This window comes from Primulina eburnea, chromosome 14 (assembly GCF_022965805.1).
Source record: "Primulina eburnea isolate SZY01 chromosome 14, ASM2296580v1, whole genome shotgun sequence".
Taxonomy (NCBI): domain Eukaryota; kingdom Viridiplantae; phylum Streptophyta; class Magnoliopsida; order Lamiales; family Gesneriaceae; genus Primulina; species Primulina eburnea.
The window spans coordinates 3,830,549-3,855,291 of NC_133114.1; the positions used below are offsets into that span (position 1 = coordinate 3,830,549).

At 33.1% G+C, this 24,743-nt stretch overlaps 3 protein-coding genes and 1 long non-coding RNA gene across 4 annotated transcripts; 2 read left to right on the forward strand and 2 right to left on the reverse strand.

Moving 5' to 3' along the window:
* Positions 1–1,163: 1,163 nt before the first annotated feature.
* On the reverse strand, positions 1,164–2,205 carry LOC140811989 (uncharacterized). Its single transcript, XM_073170136.1, has 3 exons — positions 1,968–2,205; positions 1,442–1,843; positions 1,164–1,311 (listed from the first exon to the last, which is right to left on the reverse strand). Exons 1-3 carry the CDS (start codon positions 2,142–2,144, stop codon positions 1,255–1,257), a joined length of 636 nt encoding a protein of 211 aa, XP_073026237.1. The 5' UTR covers positions 2,145–2,205; the 3' UTR covers positions 1,164–1,254.
* Positions 2,206–8,852: 6,647 nt separating this feature from the next.
* Positions 8,853–10,346, forward strand: LOC140813158 (uncharacterized). The gene is made up of 3 exons (XR_012113843.1): positions 8,853–9,597; positions 9,838–10,139; positions 10,215–10,346. It is a non-coding gene; the product is annotated as an uncharacterized lncRNA (long non-coding RNA).
* A 667-nt stretch (positions 10,347–11,013) lies between these two features.
* Positions 11,014–12,081, reverse strand: LOC140811092 (uncharacterized). The gene has a single exon (XM_073168967.1). The coding sequence runs from the start codon at positions 12,079–12,081 to the stop codon at positions 11,014–11,016; it is 1,068 nt and encodes a 355-aa protein (XP_073025068.1).
* Positions 12,082–14,722: 2,641 nt separating this feature from the next.
* Positions 14,723–18,609, forward strand: LOC140813084 (uncharacterized). Its single transcript, XM_073171512.1, has 8 exons — positions 14,723–14,998; positions 15,069–15,329; positions 15,619–15,902; positions 16,144–16,272; positions 16,772–16,894; positions 17,523–17,630; positions 18,061–18,239; positions 18,331–18,609. The coding sequence occupies exons 1-8, from the start codon at positions 14,851–14,853 to the stop codon at positions 18,452–18,454; spliced, it is 1,356 nt and encodes a 451-aa protein (XP_073027613.1). The 5' UTR covers positions 14,723–14,850; the 3' UTR covers positions 18,455–18,609.
* Positions 18,610–24,743: the final 6,134 nt, after the last annotated feature.

The following is a 24,743-nucleotide window of genomic DNA, read 5'->3' on the forward strand; positions in this document are numbered from 1 at the left end:
ATAAAACTCGATTATAAATTATTATCGCTCAACAATTTAATATTCTGATGTATTTAATTCACAATATTATCATCAAATACACCCTAATTAATTTAACATCAAATAATAGGCTATTTTACAATATCCGTCAAATTGCGAAAACTTTATATCAACGTGTAGCATATACTTCGTAGACTCCTTATATACAATCAGAATTAATAACAACTGACAAACAACTCTCCAATCTCAATCAAACTATTTAAAATTAGGAATAATTAAAAATAACACCACTATAATCTTCTCTACTTCGTTAAAATCATACACTATTCAACAATCTTCAATTTCAGTATGATTTAATAATTTATCGGATTTATTCCAGAAATCGACGAATTTCAAACATCACCAAAACTATTAAATTTATACCTCAAATCAAAGACCTCGTATCAACGATCTCAGAACTGAAGTCGGTTCGTCGATTAGATAAACCGATAAGTCGCACGATTGAAAAGAAAATCGAAAATCTATTTCCTCTCACCTCTCGTTCTTCTCTGTTCACGAATTGTGATTGACATCATGTGAAATGAAATCACCGCCTGAAAATTTTAATATTTTATATATTTTTTTATTATATTATATTACATTAATAAAATAATATAATATAACGTTTAATATTTAACATATTCTTTTGGATCAGTCAAACGATCAAATTTTCCAAAACTCAAAACATAAAACTTCTATATCTTTCAGTTTTCTACGTTATATCCAAATTTCAAATCATTTGAACTTCATATGACCAAAATATATCATATTTTCTTCTTTAAAAATCGTTAATTATTTAGTAATATCACATTACTAAATCGACAAATTGGAATATTTATTTCAGGCATTACATAAATCAATCTTGCACTGAATGCTGGAGTCGACACAACCACGTTGCTGCCTTAACATACCAATCCACAAAGATTATCCACACCAAAAACACAATGTGAGAACTGATTTTTAAACAAAAAACCTCAGTGTAAAGGGGCCCTTCCATCATCGAACACCGATATGCAGCGTTCAAAACTATCTGTATTAGCAACTGTGTAGCCCTGTTGGTCACCAGGCAGCTGACGAGTGACAACAAAAGATAGAGGGAACGATGCACGAAAATTCTAATGTGCTTGGGAAATCACATAGCCAAGTCAAGAATCAAGATCATTCTTATACTCCAAGATCGAACCATGGAGACTTCATGGTGTATCAGAAGATCCACTCTCCTACTTGATGATGGTATTAAGTAGTATCGGTCAAGACATCGTTCGGATCCTCTTCGTCTGAATCAAATTCGACCTGCAGTAGAATGAAAAAATCACCAACTTCACTATCTACATTTCAGTCGAAAATTGCAGCAAAAACAATCAAACCACCAAAGTTTCATCACTACCAGATGCATTTGGGTTTCAAGAATCATTAAACTCACATTTTCATCCTTAAACCAGCTTCCATGGCAATCACGCTTCCAGCCAGCAGCCGTGAACTTCAGTTCCTTCTCTCGACGCTCTCTACAATCCAATTGCTGCACCATTCCAACAACTCCTCTCTCAGCAACATAATCACAAGTTTCGGATTCCAAAACCGGGTTTCCACATGTTTTACTGCTTGGACTTACTCCACTAGAATACACCTCGGAAGCAACTTTCTGCACTCGCTCGATCAGGGGTTTGTTAGTACTTTTTGGTCGTTTAACCGAAGCACAGGCGGCGGAATTAGGAGTCGGAGAATCCGACAATGCAATTCTCTTGTTAACCTCTTCTTTCCTAGCTAATTCACTATCCCTGAACCTAATCGCGGCAGTTCGATGGCAGGAACCTTTCACATGGGTCTGCATCCAGAAATTTACAGAACATTAGGGTTTCGAAATTCCTAATTGGTCGCAAAATGTCTGGTGAATCTAGAATAAACAGAAGTAAATAAACACACTCAAATCGTGGGTTTCGTTATCTTACTGAGAGCATGATCAAGGAGTCGAGAACAGGGTTCTTAGGACAAATTAGACAAGCAAATTTGCCGTTGGAGAGTTTCTTGTAGGAAGACGCATCGATTCCATCTAGCAATAAATCGTCGACTCTTCTCTTCCGGTGTTGGGCTTCTCTAGCCCAGCTATCTCCGCCGAACACGCTCATCCCACAGAACTGGGTGGGGACGGGGTTTGGGGGCGGAGAAGAGTGTTAAATTAGTATATTAAAGTTCGGGATAATACCTATTTTCGTCCTTCTAGTTAACCGTTTTTCCCATTTCAGTCCCTTGTGATTTTTGACTGCTTAATTAATCCTTTATGTTTTCAAAATATTCCCGAATTGATCCCTACCGTTAGTCTGACGTTAGGGGTAACGTTGACTTGACATTAACGACGGTTTTTATTAAACCGTCGATAATTAGCGACGGATTTTCAAAATATTAGCGACGGTTTAATATTTTTATTAAAAAAAATAATTTTAATAATTTTAAAAAAAAACTTAGAATCGGACTATGCTAACAATATTAATAATCTTAACACACACTTAAAAATTTACAAAAAATTAAAGCGAAAAAGTTAACTTAAGTCGAAACTAAAATCGTGTGAGAGAAAAAAAATTTAAGTGTTGTAAAGTGGTGTGTATGAAAATGGAAAGAGAGTATATTTATAGACAGTTTGCGACGGGTTTTGGTAACACTGTCGCTAATAGTGACGGTAATATTATTAACCTTGAAGTATAGACGGTTTTGTAATCACCGTCGCTATTTTACCAAAAGCATAAAGCAAACTGTCTATAAATATACTTTCTTTCCATTTTCATACACACCACTTTACAACACTTAAAATTTTTTTCTCTCACATGATTTTAGTTTCGACTTAAGATAAACTTTTTCGCTTTAATTTTTTGTAAATTTTTAAGTGTTAGTTAAGATTATTAATATTGTTATCATAGTCCGATTCTAATTTTTTTTAAAAAATAAAAAATAAAAAAATTAATTTTTTTTATTTTATGGAAATAGTAAACCGTCGCTAATGAGTGACGAGTTAAAACATTGTCGCTAATTAGCGACGGTTGTTTGAATGCTGTCGCTAAATAGCGACGGTTTAAAAACTCCGTCGCTAATTAGCGACAGTTTCTCCAAAAGCCGTCGCTAATTAGCGACGGTTTAATATTTCCATAAAATAAAAAATTACTTTTCATAATTTTTTTAAAAAAAAACTTAAAATTTATTTTATGGAAATAACAGCGACGCTAATTAACGACTGCTTTTGAAAAACCGTCGCTAATTTCTACCATTTTTCATAAGTCAACGTTAACTTTAACGTTAGGATAACGGTAGGGATCAATTCGGGAATATTTTGAAAACATAAAGGATTAATTAAGCAGTCAAAAATCATGAGGGACGGAAATGGGAAAAGCGGTTAACGAAAAGGACGAAAATGGGCATTATCCCATTAAAGTTCAGTACAGAGACGTCAAAGAGGCGGGAATGGCTAACGCAAGACCGTTGGATGAAGAAAATTTTGACTCATTGTTCGTCTTACTTCGATTAAATATTCTTCGGATCTATCCTACTCCATATAAAAAATAGAGTCGGATAGACTCGCGAGACCCGTAAGACTCGAATTTTTTTAAATGAAAACAATACTTTTCTTATCACATGACTGAGTTATGAAACAAACAAGTCTCTTAATACAATACAATAGAAAACTAATTTATGTCTTCGACCACACTTAATAATAACAAACAAAATATTTTTACGACATGATGTATTATATTAAAAAAAGAGTTACTTACTCGAAGAACTACCTACAAAATTAAAGAAAGAAAATACATTGAAAAAATAAAACTGTAATTTAAAAAAAATGTAATTTAAAGAGGGAAAGTACATTTACAAAATTAAAATAAAAGCACAATAACAAAATAAACAATGATTTTTTTATCTTCCACCTAAGCTCACAATCATATTTGCGAGCACGTTAATATATATCTACATATATGAGCCGAGTATTATAGGACCCGAGACCCGCTCATATACCCTTCATTCAGCTGCTCTCATTGTCATCAAAGATCCATAATTTAGTAAAAAATTATTTTCAATTAAACGATTTATTATTAATCAATTATTTGTGTTTGAGGTTAATTTATTTTTTTTTAGTAAATCATTTATAAAATTGTTTTTGCATGGGTTTAATTCTTAGTTTTGAATATTCTCTTTGATATAATTATTTTATGAGTGGCGTTAAACTAACAATATCATTCTTTCTTCTCCTTAAGTGACCGACCGTTCTTTTCTTATCAATGGTCTAATTCACTAATCAAGGACCATTTAAACAACCATACATTTAACATTTATAATTAAAATGGCAGAAGAAGAAGTTTGGGTAAGTTTATCGTTTTATATGATTTTTATAGAGTTTTTACTTTTAGTTAGATTTGTGGAATTGAGTTTTTGCATAAACTTTCTTAAATATCTGTAATTGATAAATGAATAAATTATTTTTGTTTTTGTTGAGAAATTGTGTTCAACATTGTATTTGTTGTTTATGTTTGAAAAATATTTATATTTTTTATATCATTTTTGTTTTTTTGAGTGTAAGTAAAATTGAAACCTCAGTTATTGAGAAAGAATCATTTTGAATACAAGTTAAGTGAAGGATCGTTTGCTCAACATCCTTGGGATGCTTCAAACAAAATATTCTCCAATGAGCTGCAATAGCTCGTGTTCTAAGAATATTAACACCGATGAATTAAATCGAGTTTGATTAAAAAAAACCAAGCGGAAGAAACTCGAAGTAATCCTTTGTGAAGAAGACTGTTAACTTAGAAAGCATTTTATCTTATGTAAACTGAATAACCGAAAGAAGACATATTAGTTTTTGCATTCTTCAGTTCAGTTATGGTGTCAACAGAACTGACGAATACTCCAACTGATCAAAACAGTTTGAAAGCAATAGTTCATCAGTTAAATGCACAAGATATGATTATGGATGTTCGAAGACTTCAATTGCTCATACATCACCCCTTCTACCGCCTCGGGTAGGATCCACTAGAAGACTTTAATTTATACAACTACTAGTACAAACCCACTCAGCTAGGACTTACCCACTGCCTAAACTAAACTCCTAGACTTAGACTGAAGGCAACACCTTCTAGTCAACACTTATTTAATGTCTATGTGAGAAAGACTACATACACAAGTTTAACGTTTTTGTGCAATACTGTATTTGAAGATGTCAATGGGACGGGTATGGAGTGGGTTTGGCTAAACCAAATACCCTCCCCATGAAAAAAACTTTGACCCATTACCCACCCCACCCCGGTTAAATATTCTTCCGATCCACCTCACCTCGAATACGAAATGGGACCGGGTAGACCCATGAGACCCGTGAGACCCAAATTTTTTTAAAATAAAAAAGTAATCTTTTTTCTCACATGACTGAATTATGAAACAGACAAGCCTCTAAATACAACATTATGAAAAATTAATTCATGTCTTCGACCACACTTAATAATAACAAACAAAGTATTTTTAGGACATAAAGGATTACATAAAAAAAAAGAGTTGCTAGCTCTCCAAAAAAATCTTGACATCTCCAAAAATAAGTCATAACATTATTTAAACAGATCAATATAAAATCACCGAGTAGGCAATTTTCAGACACATTCTTCGGGATCATTTTCCTCTTCATCAAGAATGGTGGGACAAGTTGGTAAACTACTTGAAGAATTAACTACAAAATTAAATAAAGAAAGTACATTGAAAAAATAAAATGTAATTTCAAATTGTAAAAAAATGTAATTTAAAAAGAGAAAGTACAGTAAAAAAAAAATTAAAATGAAAGTACAATAACAAAATAAAACTGTGATTTATTTACCTTTCACCTCACACCACAACCAACTTCGCGAGCACATCAATGCCTCCAAAGTCGTTGGATTAAGTCTACTAAGATGAAGATCAACTATTCTTCCACTATTGCTAAAAGCAGATTAAAATGCAACAGTTAACATATGAATAGCTAAGACCGTTATGGTTGAGGTGAGCTACTAAAAAATGAAAATTAATAAAACTAAAACCCTAGAGTATTTATATCTACATATATGTGGGGGGGTATGAGACGGGTATTATAGAACCCATGACCCGCCCCATATCCGGACGGGTCTGATGGCCCATTTAGTATGCCCAAACCCACCCCATACACGCGGGTCCATTGTGTGTGTGAGAACTGAACAAAAATGTTCTCATACACTGAGGGAAATACGCTTCTAATCTAAGCTGATATATCTGTAAAGAGTTCCCTCGACTGGGCTGAATGCTTCTATTAAGCTGATATGACTTTGAAGTGCGCCTTTTTTTCTTTCTCTCTTGAGTTGTGTATATTTGAGTCTTCACTGATCTTCTCTTTATATAAGCGGGAAAACTGATCGTACAGTGAGACTCATTTATTGTATCCGTTGCATTTGAATCGGCTTCTTGGACTTTGTGTCTCATCTTTTTGACTGCCCTTCTGAAGCGTTTTGTCTTTAATGCTCTGATGCAACGTCCATTATTGTCCTTTGACTGGATAATGGCTTTGTACCTTCTCGCACAGTTAGAATCCACTTGAAAGAGTTTCTCTTTATCCATAACTGAAATAGTCCAACTGATGCTTCGAACTGGTCAGTAGAACTGATCTTACAGTTGGGCTGGTGAAATCAGTTTACTCATCAGTTGAACTGATTTCACACTTCGTTCAGTTGAACTGATCAGCTAGGTTTATTTATCAGTTGAACACTCCTTCAGCTGAGCAGACTTCTGAGATTTTCCTGCTGAATCACCTATCAACTGGACAATCAGCTGGACTGTTCAATTGACGTAACCAGTTAGACTGATTCAATTTGTGCGATCAGTTGGTCTTCAGTTTTACGATGTAAACATTTCGTGAGTGATCCTAGATGCTGCACACTAAGGTAGATCATTAGTAACACATTTAACAAGTTTTGTTATCATCAAATCAATATCGCGAACTTGAAAAGTTCCAACATTAAGTTTAAACTCTCATTCCAAAAGTGTATCAGAGACTATCAAGGAATGCCTCAATGATGCATAGATGCAGAATATGATTGATAGAACTCAATTTGGTAATTTAATTATGTAAGAGATTACAATTTATCCAGTCAGATTATATGGGGCGGGTATGGGACGAGTATGGCTAAACCCAAAACCCACCCCCATGAAGAAAAATTTGACCTATTACCAGCCCATCCCGATTAAATATTATTCGGAACCACCCCACCCCGAATAAGAAATGGGGCCGGGTATACTCGTGAGACTCGTAAGGCCCGAATTTCTTTTAAATGAAAACATTAATCTTCTTATCACATGACTGAATAATGAAACAAACAAGCTACTAAATACAACACAATATAAAACTAATTCATGTCTTCAACCACACTTAATAATAACAAATAAAGTATTTTCACGACATGATGTATTACATAAAAAAAAGAGTTATTATTTCTCCAAAAAAAGTCTTGAGAAAGAATCACTTTGAATGCAAGTTGAGTTTAAACTCTCATTTCAAAAGTATATCAGAGACTATCGAGGAATGCCTCAATTATGCAGAGATGCAGAATATGATTGATGGAACTCAATTTGGTAATTTAATTAAGTATGTAATAGATTACAATTTATCCAGTCAGATTATATGGTTCTTGATGGCTAGACAATAATGTAAGACTACTAGTGATGAGTTGTGAATGGTTGTGAATCAACGACCGTTGAGATTTTCGAAAATGGTGTATGCACTTATAACTAGGTTTGATTGTTCAGAAGATTTTCCTGAAGTTGGATAGACGATGCAATTTCGGGATAAACATTTTTGTGGAAATGAAAATGTATATATTGAGGAGGTGGCGACAAAGCTAATGGAAATGAGAAAAACACCTGAACGCACTATAATTTTGGAAAAATTGAAATTAGCATGTTTGTACTCTGGTGCTGCTGTTCTTTGGCCAGTTCGACAAAAGACAGTTCCTCAAGTTGACAACATGCTTTTGAGTTAAGTGGAAGATTTGGATTTGTTTAACAAATATCCTTGGGGTACGATAGCTTATAACGAAGTTCTTAAAAGTATAAAGCGAGATTTAACTTCAATCAAATTGAAGAAAAAAAAGAAGAACAAAAATATTGTCGAATATGGAGCGTTTACTTTGAACCGATTTGATCATCCATTGCAAGCAAGATATTTATTTGTTTTGTATTTATTTAGTTAATTTATTTAATATTAAGTTGGTATAATTTTTTTAATGCTGATTCTTGCATATGAATGTGTTCCTGGCATTGCAAAGAAGTTTTCTAAGTGAAGAGATAGATATAACATGATGCTTCCGCGTATATGTGGATGTATTTCAAATGATTGGCATGTGAAATCATCTCCAAAGTACAATGAAGTTGTTCAATCATCACATGAATGTTTAAATAGGGTGAGTATTTTGTCAATAATTTATTTAATATTTCAAAGATATTTTAATTGTAATTGAGTGTTGGAATTTTATAATTTGAAATATACAGATGGTTATTGGCGTGTTGACACCTACAGAGTTGGAACTACAAGCCTCATACATCGCAAATGGCCAATTTTCTGATTCAGATCCTAATTTATCGCATGTTCTGCCATTGTTGTCGTAGAGACAAAATGTATACTGCTATGCAAATTAGTAGCCCCGAAAACGTTGATCAACCCTTAGAATAGAAAAAATCTTTTGAAGATTTGCAAAGCCAGAGAGTAGATGCACATGAAAAAAAATCACCCCCACTTCGTCAAGAAGAAGACCGACCACACACCTCCACACATATGCTTTTGTTGGAGAGGTTCCTAGTGTCCCAAATTATTTTGTCCAACTTCGAGATTATATAGATGAGAAGTTAACAAAATTTCAAGCATACTTGGATGAAAGATTTACTAAGATTGAGGAGAAGCTTGAAGAGGTATCTGTCCATGTTAAAAAACAGGAAAAAATCCAGCAGAGACATCACGTCGATCAACTAGTATACTTCCAGAAGCAAAGAGACAAAAGATGTTTGATATCAAATGTGTTAATGAAGAAGTCTTGCCATCAGAAGGTAAGTCACATGCTTTGGTTGATAAGTCATGTCACTTGATTAAATATTTTAAGATATATATATTTTTACATACAGGTTCTACATATCCTCAAAATGGACACTCCATTATCCAACCAATCAAACATATCTTGCACGCTCCCCCAAAAATTCGTAGTTGATGAAGGAGCTTCCAATGCCCAACCAGTTGGAGATGCAAACAATAATGATGATAAGAAAGCTTACAATAACATGTTATTAACCTATTTCAGGGTTAAGAGGCAAATCGAGAAGTCATCGTACTTATCGTCGCCCTTCATGCAATTGTCACAGACTCCCCCTGTATTAGTTAGCCATCAACTTGGATCATGTAGTGGCACATTTCAACCACTTCAAATAGCAAAGTCACCGAAGCTAACTATAACTTTGAAGGAGAAAATTAAAACAATGAAAGGCACTCGTCAATGCCTAATGGTCACCTACGATAAGAAATGGTTTAATGATTTGCTCTTGCCTAGGTCGTGGCTTGGATTTTCTGTGAGTATATATGATTTCATCTATTTAATTAATATATATGTTCTTCATGTATTTTGCGCTAATCATTAATCTTGTTCTTATTTATAGCACATTAACGAATGCATGAATGGGTTTTTGGTGCTTCAAAAAAAGGAACCTCATTTAGTGGCACAAGACATTGCTATAACGATGGTTATTTTAGTGGACTTTTGGGTGTTGTCAATTCCAAAGCTGAAAAGTATGTCTCATTGTCATTGGGAGGATTTGATTCGAATGGCTGAAGGATCAAGTAGAAAATAGAAATCATTGCCATGGAAAGAAACATCATTTATCCTTGTGCCTTACCATGTCCCCAACCATTGGGTTGCTGTAAAAATCGATATAAAGGCCACATCTATCATAATTTATGATTGTGGAATCTGTTTAACCAAAGAGATTAAAATGGAGTCGTATGTTAGTCTGCTAAAAGTTCTAATTCCTCGATTATTGAATATTGTGGGCGTAGTAACAACCGATACATGGAAGATTACAGGACTGCCGTCATTCCTTCACAATATTGCTGGGTTTGTTTTATCAAATTCAATTTTATTTAATTTTACATTTATTCCACGATAATTTTAATAATATTAATTTTTCAGAGGTGATTGTGGTGCATGGGTGATCAAGACCATCGAGGTGGAATTAGCTCGTCTCAATCCATATGAAATAAATTACAAGATAGTCGACTCATGTAGACCATATTACAGCATGTACTTGGAATAAAGATTGGATTTTGTAGCGATACCATGGTGGTTGTTAGGATGTTTTGTAGCTTTTTTGATCATATAACAACTGAAAACAAAAAATAATAACTTGTAGTGTTCCTACTAGATATTATGCAATTGTGTGTATGTATTTTTTTTTTTTGATTCCATGGTTTAGTTATTTGTTTTACATTTTTATAGTGAGTCTTTAATTATTTGTTTTACATTCCATGGATTCCATGGTTTAGTTATTTGTTTCATGGATAAGAAATTACGAAATTAAACATAGTGTGAAATAAGCCAAAAATGATTTATGGAGACAGAATGACGACTGGGAGTGACCGAATGATGATTGAGTGATATAGCAAAAACAAAGTGAGCAAACTCGTGTTTTATATCTTATTTTTTACTATATTATGGTACGTTTTCATGGATGAGAAATTACAAAATTAAACATAGTGTTAATAAGGCAAAAATGACTGAGGATGACTGAATGACGACTGAGTTATATAATAAAAAATAGTGAGCAAGTTCATGTTTTATATGCTACTTAATTATTAATGTTCAATTACATTTAAGAAAAAACTCCAACCATCCACTTTCAAAAAATAATTTTTTCTAGTACATCAATTGGTTTTCGAGTACATTTCGTCTTATAATGTCCAACATCATTGTATAAGCTGTATTTCTTTTTTCATTGTCGTCCAAACTCTCCAATAGATGGTCTTCTTCGTTTATTTGGTCGCCACCGTTCTGGCTTGAAGTTAGGAGGTAGCATTTCCAAATTAGAAATATATTCGAGAATCTTCCAATATCTTGAATGAGGCACGGGGTAAATGGTACCCGAGTAGGCTTGACGCCACATATGCACAAGGTAATAAGGTGAGCACAACTCATAGATACCAAAATTTGCTAGATGACAAGCTGCTAATGTGTGTTTACATGGAATTTTATCACATTGAAACACACAACAACTGCAGGAGTAGGTGGAGAAATCAACTATTTCATCTGTATCATCACCAAATACACGATATTCAGAATAATTCAATTGAGTTACATTTAGATATTGTGATTGAGTAAACCTAGTTCGCAAAATCAACTCTATAGATGAAGTCAACTTCGTTCTGCATGAAGCTAACTCTGCTGATGTGTGGTGTTTGTTGAACCAAACTGAAACCATATTTTGAATTGCATTCAACAGTGCTATGATTGATAACTCTCTTTCCTCAAACAATCTAGAATTTATCGACTCGGCCCCATTAGTTGTCATAATATCATATTTGTTACCTCGGCAGAAAGCTCTAGACCATTTATTTGGTGAACTGCTTTTCTCAAGATATGGAGCCACACTTGGGTATTGATTTTTCAACTTCTCATACAACATGTTAAAGTCGGACATTTTGCAAGCATATGCAGTTTGCATGAACAACTCAACCCCACCACCATTTTTACCACAATGGGTACCGATATTTTGCGAAAGGTGCCATGTGCAATGTAGATGATGTGAGTGCTTGTACACAACGGCCACTGAGCTGATGATGGCAGCATGTCTGTCAGAGATAATTACCAAATCAGGATTATCTAGAATCAGTTCATGAAATTTCTGCAAAAACCAAGTCCATGACATTTCATTATCTGAGTCAACAACAGCCCATGCAATGGGATACTGATGTAAATATCCATCTTGGGCTGTTGCAAGAAGCAAAACACCTCTATATTTTCTCTTCAAAAAAGTCCCATCAATTGCTATAACTTTTCGCATCCTACGAAACCCAGAGATGCATACCCCATAAGCTAGGAACATGTATTCCACTAGAGTCAGTCTCCAAATGAGTTATAGCATCTTTGTTCGCTTGCTTAACAACAAATAAATAAGCTGGCAAAGTTCTGTAACTCTCTTCTGGATCTCCCCTCAAATGATTAAGACCAAGTTGCTTGCACTTCCAAGCTTTGTAGTAGCTAACATCAAGCCCTTTATTTTGCATCATTGTCATTATTGTTTTTGGCGCGGGGGTGATTTGTTGCCCTCTAAAATTTTCTAGCAATATATCTGCAACTACAATAGAACTTGCTTGTCGGTGCCTTCGTCTTCTGTCAGAAAGGTCACATGTGTGTATTTTACAATAAATTCAAATTTCAAACTGAGTTGAATTATCCTTTCGTGTTGCTCACACTCTCCAACTGCATTTTTCTGTAATGCATTCCACCACATAAAGTGTCTTTGTCGACCTTTCGACATTCATTTCAAATGAAGCATTCAAAGAAATCTTAATCACTTCTTTCTTAAGTTCATTTTTACTATTGAACTTTTGACCAACTGATAAATTCGATCCATCAGTGAATGAAAATGCACCATCATCATCGTTAATCGCCAACAAATTTTGTGTATTCGCTTCCACTAATTCAGAATTATAGAAATCAACATGTGGACTTTGTGTTCTTGGTAGATCGAAGACATCATTTTGGTTCAAGTTTTTATTAGCATTATCTTCTTCAACAACGACTTTTTTTATTGTTGCAGTCGATTCAAAACCATCATGGATAAAAGTACAACCAAAATATTCATCATGAAGACCCTAATTAAAAGCATCCATATCCAAATTAATTTCCTTTTTTCCACGTTCTACATTTACATCAAAATCACATTTTCGTTTTCTATCTTCTACATTAATATTATAATTCACAGCACTAACCTCCACATATCCAAAATGCATATAATTGTCATTAACTTTTTCTCTATCAACTACAATATCACAAATCTCAATTACTTCCACATGCAAAATAGGTCAAGTACGCGAATTACCAAATGATAGATATGTTCCCAAGGTACGTTAATTTCGTATATAGATTGGGCGTGGTTTGCAAGAATCTACTTCTGGTAAATAACTCAATGTCAATTCAACATCTGATTTAGCCAGACCAAGTGTCTTGTATATTTCATTCATGACACAATCTATGGTCCAATTACTACCATTAATGGAAATAGCTGTCCATTCTTTAGATTCAGATAACTATGTATAAGTTCCTTGTTCATCATTCTTTCACTCTCCATTAGAATTAATCAAAATCTGGATGATCGTCATTCCTATACAAAATAAGCAATAAATATGTCATAAAAATTAAATGATTTAACATATAATCGGATGACATAACATATCAAAGTGGGCGAGTGAAAACAGAAATGAGCGAATGAAAACAGAATTAGGCGACTGAACCCATAATGTTTGGGCGACCGAACAATTAAGAATGAAATATATGAAAAATTATATTTACGATATATACATTGTAATAAAAACCAGTAAATCAATTAAAAAATGAGATGTCATTAGAACTTACACCCGATTTAAAATCTTTGACAATGTTGAGAAAAATTGAAACTTTTTTAGGAAAACAAATGACTACAATATTCTCTTGCTTATTGTAGAGAAAAAAATTGAAGAGAAGACCGATGAGTGAAAGATGTAGAAAAGAAGAATCGTTGTGAGAAGGATGAGAAGAATGAAGGGAACAAGAACCCATTTCCTTTCTCCTCTTTCTATTTTGTATTGTACGTTTCTTTTGTTTTTAATTAATTAATTATTTTTTTAAGTGGATGTTATTTATCAAATTTTGAATTCTAAAAAGCTAATATTTAAAATTAAAATTTGCCTAGGGTTAGATTTTAAAGTGTCCCACATGTTCATGTCAAAACATAACAAAAAAATTATTTAATTATTTAAAAATAAAATAATTTTATGTGTTATTTTATAATCTAATCTAATCTAATTTTCTAAAAGGGGGAATTGAACTTGAGTTTTTACTAAACCGGCGAGATAAGTTAGGAAAAATTTTACTTGGTCTAAATTTATGTTTTTTAAAGTGTAATATTAATTGAATCTCGAATTCAAACACGTAAACTATTAGATGAAATTATTTATAACCATCAATTTCGAGATTTCGTTTTAGGTATGAGATGTTTGAGATAACTTTTCTCATTTAGTTAAAGTTGAGCAACAATGAGTGTATTTCTTCTGAGGTAAATATTCAATCATTTATAGACAAATGCAAGTCTAAGATGATAAACTTTATCCGATCTAGCACGATATATAGATATGAGTAATTTGTGAGACATATCTCTTATTTGGATCATCTATAAAAAATATTATTTTTTATGCTAAGAATATTACTTTCTATTGTGAATATAGGTTGAGTTGACTTGTCTCACAGATAAAGATTCGTAAGATCGTTTCACAAAAAGTCTAGTCATCTTATTAATGAGATGAGGTCTCGAGTCGAGGTCAAATTGTCTCCACGACTCAAAAAATGTTACGTTTTTTCGACCAATTTATGTACATAGTTATTGGTTTATACACGAACTAGTTTTTGGAAAATTCGAAAAATGATAGATTCCCGGAAATAAATCGATTATCAGCCCACAATTTCACAAAATTCCGAATTCCAAATATCTTCCCGCACAGCGGACACAACCAACAAACGTTCTATATTACACGGTTGACGTAGTAGCTGCAGATCGGTCGATCGCCGGTGAGAAATGGGTCCACCGAAGGCGGCGATAACTATATCACAGCAAGCATTCGACGAAATGGTTCGGGAAAACATTGACGACCTCGGTATGGAACCTGCAGAAGCTCTCCAGGACGCCATCCAAACCCTTACCCTCCAAGGCGTCGATCTCAACGGTTAGTACTGGAAATCGGATTTAATTCTAATTTTTCTGTTCATTTATTACATTTTACTTGTTTTATACAGGGCTTGTGACTTGTGCTCCCGGAGAGAGCAATCCAGTGATGGTGTGTTTGGAGAGATTGAAAGAGGAAAAGATATCGGAGCAAATTGTGGTATTGTTGGACGAATTAGCTGGTTTATGCAGACATAATGGATCAGGGAATGCGGCCATTGCCAGGAGGAGTGGAGCGCTGGAATTGGTGATTTCTATTTGTATCCAGCTGCGTGATGAATACGATCCGAGATTGTCTTCTGGATTGAATGCCTTGGCATCATTAATTCATGGTATAATACTTAGTGATACAGTTTTAGTAACTAGAAATTAAAGTTCAGTTGTAGTTCCTTGAATCTAGTTACACGAGCTCAAATCTGCATATTTTGAAATCTTAAGTGCTTTACCATATTAGTCGTGGTAACGAGCTTTGAAACTTACCTGAGGCGCCAAATAATTGAAGTATCTTGAAGTTGAACACACACTAATATGTAATGCCTTAAGATTCGAAGCATATAACAGTGTATTATTACACATATATATGTTTGTTAGCTTGATGTTTATATACTTTCTAATAAGCAGATCTTCCAAGCTCTGAAATATTTAGGGAGAATGGCGGCCCAACGATTATCGTAGGTATTCTAAGCCAGGAAAGAAAAGATACGAGCATCTTGGATAGTTCTTTTTCTGTAGTTGCTGCTGCTGCAAGTGGCAACGAAGTTCTCAAGGAGTCATTCATGGACTTAAAAATTGATGAGCTTATATTCCAGATTATGAAAGAACATAATGGGGAGAGCATTCCAAGCATTTATGATGCAATTCGAGTCATCTTAACATCTGATGACAATCGTGTTGTAGCCTCGCAAGTAAGTGAATCTCGAGACTGTGTGTTAACGTGTCCAGGACAGGTAGATCTATAATTTTGTGTCGTGGTTGTTGCGTTTGGAAAAAGTGGAAGTAGAGTCAAAATCATTCACATCTAGACGCGAATAATGTTGATATTAACCCTGGAAGTGGCTTTGATGCCTAATTATTTGATTTTCAATTATTATTCTGTGCCTTGCAATTTTTCCAAGCATTCCAACTTATATAGTGTTATGGCTTTAGGTTTTTGGTTATGCTAGAAAATTTGCGAAGTTGGGAATTGCAAAACTTCTCATGGACTCACTTCGGGAAGGACTCAGTTCACCTAGTCTAATATCTGCTAGCATAGCTTTGAAGGCTGTAGCTGTCAATGTAAGTTTTTTTATGTGAATAAAGAGATCTTTAGTTGCATCAAATAGTCAGTGACTTGTTTTTCATATTGTGAACCAAAATTTGGTGGATTAAAGATTGCATGGTTTGTGTTGTCTTTGATCTCTATTTAGCTAAGGTACTCGTAGTTAAAATTCAAGACACTGCACTCGATTGTCCTAAGAAGAATTTGTGTTTGTATAAATCTAGACATCCAAATGGCATGGAAATGTGAAAGCATGCTTTCATGATGCAGGATTTCCATGTAGTGTATGCATTCATTTGGGTGACATGAAAACATGTATGATATTGGGTGATATTGGTCCATCAAAATTTGAAATTTTGAAGGCAAGTGAAAAAAATGCACGTGATTTAGTAACTGAACGCTAGTATTCGTTCTGCTCTAGGTTGTAATATCAAGCATATGTTTCTTGTATCAAGAAGTGCAATGAGAAGGTTCCATAATTGAATTTTTTTAACATAGAGATGTCAACTGTTGCAGGATGAGATTTGCAGGTCGATTGCTCATGATGATGGTATCAATATGATTCTCCGTTGCATTGATGATAGTGGTCTACAGGGCAATAACACTGTAGCAAGAGCTTCCTGCTCTTTGCTGTCTAAGGTGCAATTTTTATGTTCAGGACTGCTGATGCTTTTAGCCTTTCTCTGGGCCAAGTTTTTTTTAATAAACATTGTTTCACATTAAGAATAAACGAGTTCCTTTACGTCACTTGAAGGAAATTTTAGCTATTGAAACAGACGCAGTGGTGTTCCTTCTGTTTATTTACATATTTTCCATTTGAGAAAGCAATAACCAAGTGATCGGGTGTAGATACACTGCCGTATGCTCTGTCATTTCCTGCTCTTATACTAAGGATTTCTCCTCAATTGTCTAATTTTCATAAATTTGTTGTCGTTCTTGAAATTTTCACATGGAGAAACTAGAAACGCATGTACGCTGGCACATGGCCATGCACGCACAAGGATCCATTTTGTATTTGATTTTGCGCCAACATTTTAGATCCCTTACTGTTTTCAGTGTTCATATTATATTGCTTATACTCCAAATGCATAATGTGAGGTGTACCCCGCTGTGTGAGATTATTTTGTTTAAGGTGTAAAGTATGACAATTAGTATTCCACATAGCATATGCCTATTTTCAGATATGGTTCTTAGCTTTCTTTATAAAACTCTATGTTAGCATGATATGAATTCTTCAGCAAACGTCTAACATATTATGTTTGTTTAGCTGGCAGGAAGTGATGAGAATAAGAGTACTATTGTCGAACAGGGTGGCATGGACAGGCTTATAAACCTTTCAACAAGATTATCTGATGATCCATTGGTGCTTCAAGAGGTGACCATATAATTTGGTGCTAATTTTTTTTTGCCCCCAACTTATGAGAATAGATTGTGCAGACTTCAAAAAGCAAGGAGAGGTCAGAAACTGAGCCAATAATTAGCATCAGACATGAATATCATCATTATGTATTATGAAAGTGTCCATACTTCAAACTTTGGCAATAAAACAAATCACGCACTTTTGTTGTAACTAGGTGTGAAACTCGTGAACCTTCATTACATGTTTGCCATTGTATCAACCAATGGTTACAATGTAATTCAAATTGTTTAAACCGCTATCCAGGCACTAGGATTCAATCGCTGTAGTAGCAGAACCAATTGTTGCTTCCCAACATATTGCTTTTCACGTGATTCAATGAGAAATCTGAAAACGCGATGTAGATTACCACTCGCTAGGCACTCATTTTTTGTTTGACTTGGGATAGGTCATGTTAATTATATGTACACTATGCTTAAGATCCCCCGAGAATGCAACTGTTGCAATTGAAGCGGGAGCTGGAGAACTTGCTATCCAAGCAATGCAGAGGTTTCCACAATCGGATCAACTGCAAAGGAGCGCTTGTTTCATGATCCGGAATCTGGTGGCCAGAAATCAAGAAAACAGGTGAGAAGGTTTGGTAACCCAACACTTATACTGGTGTATAGTTAGGTTATGTTATTGATTCAAGACTATTAAGTCTCTGTTTAACCTACAGAAAAATCTTGCTTGGTAATGGCATCGAGCAATTAATCAGAAAGGCGAAGGGAAACCACCGGATCTGCAAAGATGCTGCAACCGACGCACTGAGAGATTTAGGAGTGGATAACTATAATTTGTAATTCATAGTCACGCCAACTAGAAACCTTCTTCCTTCTTAAGTTCACGAGCTTGGGACATACAACTATACAAGGTGTCATTTTCCTATGTATTGGCAAGTTTGTTTTGACAAAAGGAGGCTTGGTCTGCTTTCAGTATTTAAAGGTTTTGAAACGTATTTATGTTTTTATACAATGTATAATGATAGAATATATATTTTTTAAGAAAATGATGAAATTTTGAATTAAATGTAGTCGTTTTGTGAAAGAATTTAAAAATCAAATAATACTGTTGGTTTTTTTTTTTTTTAAATAAAGATGAGAAATTATGCTCAGAAAATATACGCAAACGTCGCCTGTTTAGTTGATCACTGAATGGAAATATCCCATATATAATTTAAACGTATGGATTGTCTAAAATCATGTGTGATTCATATAATTTGAGGACGACCCGATGATTATAATAAATAGAGTTTATTTTATCAATCGGGTATTATTCATTTTGATATTGAATCTTATAATTGAAATTAAATTACGTTTGGAGCATGTTGTATAGGATTTTCCAATATTATATATCATGTATATATATTTAATAAATTTGAATTTTTTTATGGAAAATATTGAAATACTTTTCATTGTTCAAAAAATATATTCTCTAATTTTTTTTAAGAAAAGGTGAAGCCGAGATTATATGTTGCTACTGTCCACCATGACTCGACAGGGCATTTGACCCTTGAAAAATTGACTTTAGTTGAGCATATAATTTTTTTTTGTAAAAAAATACAAAAATAAAAAATGACTTTCAATTGATTAAAAACACACTATAGCGCTTAGAATCATGTCTGTTTCGAGAAATTAAAGTAAAATTTTAAAATTCATATTTGATCACATGATTATTTGTCAATATTATTTCCATGGCTCGTTTGAAAAATACACACACTGGTCGTCTTCCAATTAGTGATGAAATATATCAAAATTATTTATCGAACAAATAAGTGTTATCTTATTGACGAGTACAAAAGTAAATATCGTCGAGGACAATATATTTCATTTGACATTAGTTGGATTGCATGATGGAATATCCAATCAATGCTACCTCCCTCTATTTGTGGAAGCTTTTCTACTTCAATTATTTTTTAAAAATAATTAATTACCCTTTCAAAAACATTCTTTTTTTTAAAAAAAAAATTACTCATAATTTGAACTGAGAAATAACACAAATCTAACCAAACATGTAAATTTTGACAATCTGAATTGTAAATCTCTACTAAATGAAATTTTAAAGCGAAAACATATTCACATAATATCAATCGTTTCATTATTGCAATGTTGTGGATTAATGTGCCAAATTGAACTCAATCGGATTATTTTTTAAATGTGAATGGGAAATAAAATTTTATTTCTATTTTTCATTCCCATATATTAATTCAAGTTATGACACAAAATTTGATTTCCAAAACATTGATTATAAAATTTATTATTAACAATATAATATCCCTTTTATAGCTCTAATTAATGGCATTAAATATTTCAAGATTGCTGAAGAATGAAACCAAGTGCAAAAATAATGTATATAAAATTCAAAAATCACATTGTCGAATTCAAAAAGCAAAATATAAGAAATAAAAAACAGAGTGAAACTCACTCATAGGGATAAGGTCACGGTTGAGCTCTCCCCCTACTATTTTTGGGCACCTCTTCTCCCCTCGATTCTTCATCTCAGGGATAAATTACAAATGACTGACAAAAATATGTTAATGTTAAAGTTTATTTCGATTATTATTTCTATTTCTTCGACTCGTTTGAAAAAGAATAGATCGACCCAATATTTTTTGGTCGATCCAAGCGTTTGGTTGCTTGGTCGACCCACACTTGAGTCTACCAAAGCACATGGTAGACCCAAGTTTTGGGTTGTACACCCAAAAGTTGGGCCCAACCAAGGGCGGAGCCAGGATTTGAAAATACCTGGGGCTGGCTTCGTCCTATACTATATTTAATAAAATAAATAATTAACTAAAAAATTTAAAATAAAAAATATGTAAACATTGGCTTAATGAAAATATAGAACAAGAGTATTTAATACCTTAAAAAACAAGGAGCTAAAACACTACTGAAGTTATGTTCTTCGCTTTTTCTTATAATAAAACTCATTAATTATTAAATTGTTATCAATTTTTTCAACAAAATCTCGTTCGATGTAAGTTACCATAGAATCTCCGAAAAACTATGCTTCCATCTTGTTACGAAGAGTAGTTTTAACAAGTTTCACTGATTTTTTAAATTAATTCAGCTTGATAAGTTATTTGGTTTGAAATCGATATTTTTTTCACCCATAGACTGAATTGATGTATGGCCTTATCTTAATTCCAAAAAAGATTTTTCAAATTTTTTACTCTTAAGAATCATTTTGGTCAAAAGCCAAAGTCACTTCACTTCATTTTTAAAACCAACGATAAAAAAAATAATATTTACAAACATCAAAGAATAATATAGACATTAATAGAAAACAAAAGGCTTGATACATCATTTAAGTCATTATGCACAAAATTCAAATAATTGATAAATCATATAATATCACATACTACGATTCACATGGAAAATTTGCTCAATTTCTCAAAATCAGTATTTTATTTTTCTCAAAATCAATTCTTATATACATATACCAGTTCACTAATAAAAATTAAAATTCTATAAAATTTTAGTATTAATAGAAATTAAATAAAGATATAATAAAATATGTAGTAACTGCATAATTATATTATCATATTAATTAAATTTAATATATTTGTGTGTTATTGTAAATAGTCTAAAAATATATTTGGAATTTAAAGTTAATTTTAAAAATCAACTTACATTAAGTTTTTCAATTTTTTGAGCAAAATGCGAGCAAAAGTCAAATTTAATTATAGATATTTGCATAAGATTATTTTAAAAAAATTATTCATAATTAACAAAAATTCTTCAAATTTACCTCAATAAAATAAAGTCAACAAAACCAAAAAATAAAACAAAAATAAAAAAAATACAGAAAAACAAAAAAATATTAAAATTTGAGTTGGGCCGGAGCCCACCTTTTAAAAACAAAAATAAAAAATACAGAAAAAAAAAATTAAATTGGGTGGGGCTGGAGCCCACCCTAGCCCAAGGGTGGCTCTGCCCCTGGGCCCAACCAACCAACTTGGTTGGTAGACCCAAGGTAGACCTAACTTTTGGGTCGACCAACTAACCAAGATTTGGGTCGACTTAATATTTTTTGGTAGAATCCAGCGCTTGGTAGCTTGGGCGATCAAGATGATTTGTGGGTTGATAATGTTATTTCTGGGTCGATCCTGTTGATCCATGTCTGGGTCGACTAATTTGATTTTGGGTTGACCATTTTTCTAACACATGAATCCATGTATTTGACAAATATGATAATTACTTAATTTTGACGGATAATTACACAATTTTGACCAATGTTGCATGTTTTTAACATATGAATCACATAATTTCACAAGTATATTCTATAATGTTACATGATTATGTTACATGTTATGACATATGAGTCACAATTTCACCTATGTTACATGTATTTTGACATATGAGCCACAATTTCATTTTAACATATGAATCACAATTTCATAAATATGTCAAATGTTTTGACATATGAATCACAATTTCACAATTATGTTACATGTTGTTTTAATATATGAATCACAATTTCACAACCAACTATGTTACATGTTGTTTTAACATATGAATCACAATCTTACAATTATGTTACATGTTTTAACATATGAATCACAATTTTAAAATTATGTTACATGTTGTTTTAACATATGAATCACAATTTCACAACAATGTTACATGTTTTAACATATGAATCACAATTTCACAATTATGTTACATTATTAATCACAATTTCACAAGTATGTCATATTATATTATATGTTTTAACATATGAATCCCATATTTAATTGAGTCGACACGAAATAGCATTTATTTAGCAAACAAGAGTCGACCAAGGACCTTCTTGTTTTTGGGTCGACCCAAAGGCTGAAAATTTGGTTCGACCCTTGTTGTTTGGCTTTTGGGTCGACCCATAGATATATCCTGTAAAATTCAACAAAAATTAAGAGAATGAGAATATACAAAAATTAGTTTAAAAAAAACACGCGTGACACACTAGGTAATTATGATTTTTTCTCGGTCAACCAAAATTATGTTGGTCGATCAAGAAAATTAATCTTTGTCGACCCATAATACTTTGTCGACCAACTTAATTGACCGAGAAGAAAGAAAAGAGGAGAATTAATTAAGTTAAAGACTTTAATTGCAGTTAATGTAATAATCAAAAGTCAACTCCTTGTTTCTTAAAAAAAAGTCAGAGTCCTTGCTTTTTAAATATTTTCTGTCTCGCTCCTACTTTTTAAATTAGCCTTGGGTGGAAATGGAAATGGAAAGTGAAAATGAAGACTAGCTGCACACCAACGTATCTATTTTTGAAATTTAAGTTTTAATATTTTTGATAATTTTAGTTTTTTTTTTTCACGAAAATGTTGATATGATACTATATATGTTACTACTATGTTAGCATCACATAAAAAAATGTCTAAAATTATGAAAAAAATACGTTGACAACAAAAAAAGTTAAGTAAACAGCCCATATCAAACAACCCATATCAACTTTTAAGAACGTATGAAGTATCTCAACAGCTCGATGTCTGAGACTTATACAAATTGATCTATTTGGTCCAATACCTTTGATGATTTAAAGGGAAAGAAGTACAATCTTGTGATTATTGATGATAATTCATGATTTACATGGGTGGTATTCCTAATTTCTAAAGATGGTGTCGCTGCCTAACTTATCAAGCTCTTGAAAAGATTACAGACTGAGATAATCATAATGGTGGATAGGATAAAGAGTTATAGATGTACTTAGTTTACAAACAGTCTCCTTTCAACCTATATAGAATACAATGATATTAAGCACGAGCTGTCAGCTGCAAGATCACATCAACAAATTGATGATACAGACACAAGAAACAGAACACTCAAAAAAGCGGCTCAAACCATGCTAGCTGATCTGTTATCTCTCGGAAGTTTTGGGCAGAAGCTGTCAACATTGCATGTTATACACAGAACAAATCAAAGATTAAGAAGAATCATAAGAAAACTCCTTACGAGATCTGGATAGGAAAACGACCAGAAATATCATATTTGTTATAAGTATTTCATTCACAATAACGATAAAACACATCTAATCACTTTTGGTGCTAAATCTATTGTTGTTGTGTTCTTATGTTGTTCTTCGGTTAATAAAGTTTATTGAGTTTATAATTACAGAACTCTAACCGTTGAAGAATTTGTGCATGTTATATTTGAAGAATCTTCTATCTATCATGATAATAGTAATAGCAATATACATGATTTGAACAACAGATTGGATGATACTAACCTTTATTCTAGTAGTGATCATGAAATAGATTTAAGAAGAACGGTTGGAAGCATAACTGAAGCAGTCAGTAGTCTATGAAGAACCTGCATAGAATCAGACCGCTGAAGAAGTCGAGCCAGTGATTGATCACTAGATCGAAAAACATCAAGAATAAGATGAAGATCCAAAAGTTCACCAGCCAAATCCAAATTCATTTGGACCATTCTTCCAGTGGAATAATAATTATCCACTCAAGCTAGTTATCGGTAATTCGATCGCCCTTGTTTGAACTATAAAATAAATGATAGATGAATTCATGCATGACGTCTTTGTGGATCCCAACTTGGACATAATAATATTGATGATGACTTATGTGATTCAAACTAGATAGATCCAACGAATGAAGAACTTAATCAGTTTGAGAGAAGCAAGGTTTGACATCTAGTTTATTGATAGGAAAATCTATATGTTATTGGAACTAGATGAGTATTTAGGAATCAAATGAATGAGAGTTGATCAGTTGTAAGAAATAAAGCTAAACTTCTAGAGTGATGGGATGCAAATAGATATTCAAGATCAAACTCTGGACCAGGGTAGTGTGATGTGAGATATAAAGCCAGGCTAGTGTCCAAGGGATTCACATAAATAGATGGTGTTGATTTCACTGAAATCTATTCTCTCGCTGTTAAAAATGCATCTATCAGAATAATGTTGGCCTTAGTAACTCAGCTGGACCTAGAGTTGGAGCAACTTGATGTTGAAACCGCATTCTTCCATGGAAATTTAGAATAAACCATATTCATGGATCAACCTAAGGGTTTCATAACAACTGCCAATAGAGATAAAGTGTATTTGTTGAAGAAATCTCTATATGGCATCAAACAAAGTGCTATA

Bases quoted from the DNA above. Each gene is read 5' to 3' on its own strand.
- LOC140811989 (XM_073170136.1), bottom strand. From the start codon at position 2,144: ATGAGCGTGTTCGGCGGAGATAGCTGGGCTAGAGAAGCCCAACACCGG. The intron at 1,844-1,967 runs GTAAGATAACGA...TTCTGGATGCAG, and splicing joins ACTCCTTGATCATGCTCTCA to ACCCATGTGAAAGGTTCCTG. The intron at 1,312-1,441 runs GTGAGTTTAATG...ATTCTACTGCAG, and splicing joins GCTGGTTTAAGGATGAAAAT to GTCGAATTTGATTCAGACGA.
- LOC140811092 (XM_073168967.1), bottom strand. From the start codon at position 12,081: ATGCGAAAAGTTATAGCAATTGATGGGACTTTTTTGAAGAGAAAATAT.
- LOC140813084 (XM_073171512.1), top strand. From the start codon at position 14,851: ATGGGTCCACCGAAGGCGGCGATAACTATATCACAGCAAGCATTCGAC. The intron at 15,330-15,618 runs GTATAATACTTA...TCTAATAAGCAG, and splicing joins CTTGGCATCATTAATTCATG to ATCTTCCAAGCTCTGAAATA. The intron at 16,273-16,771 runs GTAAGTTTTTTT...CAACTGTTGCAG, and splicing joins TGAAGGCTGTAGCTGTCAAT to GATGAGATTTGCAGGTCGAT.